The sequence below is a fragment of the Nicotiana sylvestris genome, chromosome 4, assembly GCF_000393655.2.
Source record: "Nicotiana sylvestris chromosome 4, ASM39365v2, whole genome shotgun sequence".
NCBI lineage: Eukaryota > Viridiplantae > Streptophyta > Magnoliopsida > Solanales > Solanaceae > Nicotiana > Nicotiana sylvestris.
In genome coordinates this window covers 130,491,515-130,494,161 of record NC_091060.1, presented here as the reverse complement: position 1 = coordinate 130,494,161, position 2,647 = coordinate 130,491,515, and the positions used below count along the sequence as shown (strand labels likewise).

General features: G+C 40.2%; 1 protein-coding gene across 1 annotated transcript; it reads right to left on the bottom strand.

Annotated features, from left to right (window-relative positions):
* Positions 1-722: 722 nt before the first annotated feature.
* On the bottom strand, positions 723-2,175 carry LOC138890174 (uncharacterized). The gene is made up of 3 exons (XM_070173538.1): positions 1,963-2,175; positions 1,648-1,779; positions 723-833 (listed from the first exon to the last, which is right to left on the bottom strand). The coding sequence occupies exons 1-3, from the start codon at positions 2,173-2,175 to the stop codon at positions 723-725; spliced, it is 456 nt and encodes a 151-aa protein (XP_070029639.1).
* Between the last annotated feature and the right edge of the window lie 472 nt (positions 2,176-2,647).

Sequence of the window (2,647 nt, the reverse complement as noted above, 5' to 3'; positions counted from 1 at the left end):
AGATTCATACAGTTACCGTTTAGAAGAACTAGAATTTAAAATTACTGTACAGTACATTGTCCCATCCGACATCTGAACACAACCCACACAAACGTCTACGGACCCTCTAAAGATACAAAAGACAATTATGACAACGCCGACAATAAGGTTCCGTCCATACCTCAAAAGTGGAAGTCTACAACAAGGATGTACAACATAACCCCTTGGAGGAGAAAGGGGCTCACCAAGACTTTGAGAGGAGGATACTCCGCTACGCGTGATCGGCACTGTCCACTATGGTGCCACCTACATTCATTCAAAAATGTAGCCCCCGGCAAAAGGGACGTTAGTACCATGGAATAGTACTAGTATGTATAACTAGAAACCATCTTGTTAGAAAGAACAACCATACAAGAGAAAAAGAACTCATAAGGACTACAAAGCTTCAAACAAACACCACGTCAGCAATATAAAAGGGTTCACATAGTTTTTACATAGTTCCAAAATTTTAGGTTGGGGTATTCCATATTGTTGCATCATCATCCACAATACCACTGCTTCCTTGAGCGGAGTCCGATCACGGCCCAATCGGCTAAGACGTCTTACCAAGACGTTACCCTTATTTCATTCTCACTCTCCAGTTTCAGTTATCAATACATTACCACCATGTGTGTATAACATGGCATCCGATCACGGCCCGATCGGCTAAGCCATCTCACCAAGACATTACCCTTTTCCGTTAATCATCTCACTTCAATCTTTGGTTTCACATGTATTAGTTCATCGACACTTGGGGCCACAATTACCACATTCCATAACTCACGTTTCACATTATTCCCATTTTCAACATTAACCTTGCCATTTAAGATCATAGATACAAAAACAATTTAAGTTATAAGCATAAAAAGGAATTCATCTAGTTCGGCATATTAATCACAATGTAACCTTGACTTGACATTTAGGCATTTAGCACATAGCTCATGTTCTCCACACATCCTCAATTTACAAGAATAACACATTAAACACATGGAGAAGCACTTTCCACATACATTTTCACAACATCAATTCATTTGACATAACAAGTACTACATCAATCAAATTTTGGACTTTCAACATTTGCACGGGCACCATGGAGGCTCAATTTCTAAGAGGAAGGGGTTTTAGCCATACATACTCAATATAGATTTCCTTAAATCCTTATAATAAATTCCGGAATTTCCTAGAAAATTCGATCTATTTTATGAAAATTACAAATTGAACCAAGAATTAAAGGCATGAATAAGATTCTAGCTCATTTAAGTAAATTATCAAGCACTAAGTGTTCACAATGATTTTAGGACTCTTTTGTGAGAGATTTCTATCATTTTACACCCCAATTGCTATCTTTTTAGTTCACAACCTACCCATACCCTATTATCTTTTATGCATGCAAGAAAATTCATTCTTATACCCATGAACCCTCAAGCTAATTACTCATTCTAGTGTGAATTTCGAAACCAAAGGTTAGGGCTCAAGTTCTTGCCTCTTGGGGTGAAGGCCTAGCAAATTTTATTTGATAATCTTCAAGGGTTTAGGCAAGAATTGAGTGGGGATTTGATGAATATCACCCTCTCTCCCGGCTTCCCAAGTGGCTTCCTCAATCTGTTGGTTCCGCCATAACACTTTTACGGAGGCAATTTCCTTATTTCTCAATTTCCTGACTTGCCTGTCAAGAATAGCAACTGGAAATTCTTCATATGACAGTTCCTCATTAACCTTAATGGTTTCAACTAGCACAATAATGGACGGATCTTCCACTACCTTCTTCAACATAGACACATGGAAGACTGGGTGTACCAATGACATATCGGGTGGCAGCTCGAGCTTGTACGCCACCTGACCAATCCTCCGAATGATTTTGTACGGTCCGACATACCTCGGACTCAATTTTCCTTTCTTTCCATACCGCATGATACCCTTCATGGGGGAAACTTTCAAAAATACCCAGTCACCTTCTTTGAACTCCAAATCTCTACGACAAACGTCTGAATAAGACTTTTGGCGACTCTGAGCAGTTTTTAACTTCTCCTTAATCATTTTGACTTTCTCCATGGCCTGATGCACAAGGTTCGGCCTTATCAATTCCGCTTCTCCAACCTCGAACCACCCAATGGGAGACCTATATCTCCTATTATACAATGCCTCAAATGGCGCCATTGGATACTAGCATGGAAGCTATTATTATAAGCAAACTCTATGAGTGGAAAATGATCATCCCAGCTACCCTTGAAATAGAGAACACAAGCACGCAACATGTCCTCAAACGTCTGAATAGTCTGCTCTGCTTGCCCGTCGGTTTGAGGGTGAAAAGCTGTGCTAAGATTTACCTGTGTGCCCAAACCTTGCTGAAATTTCTTCCAAAAGTTGGTCGTGAATTTATCCACTCAATCTAAAATGATTGAGACTGGAGTACCATGAAACCTAACTATTTCCTTGATATATAACTGAGCATACTGTCCAGTTGTGTCGGTAGATTTAACTCGCAAGAAGTGCGCTGATTTCGTGAGTCGGTCCACGATCACCCAAATTGAGTCGAACTTGCGCGGAGTGCGAGGTAACCCTACCACAAAATCCATGTTGATCATCTCCCATTTCCACATTGGAATTTCTATGCTTTGGGCCAATCTAC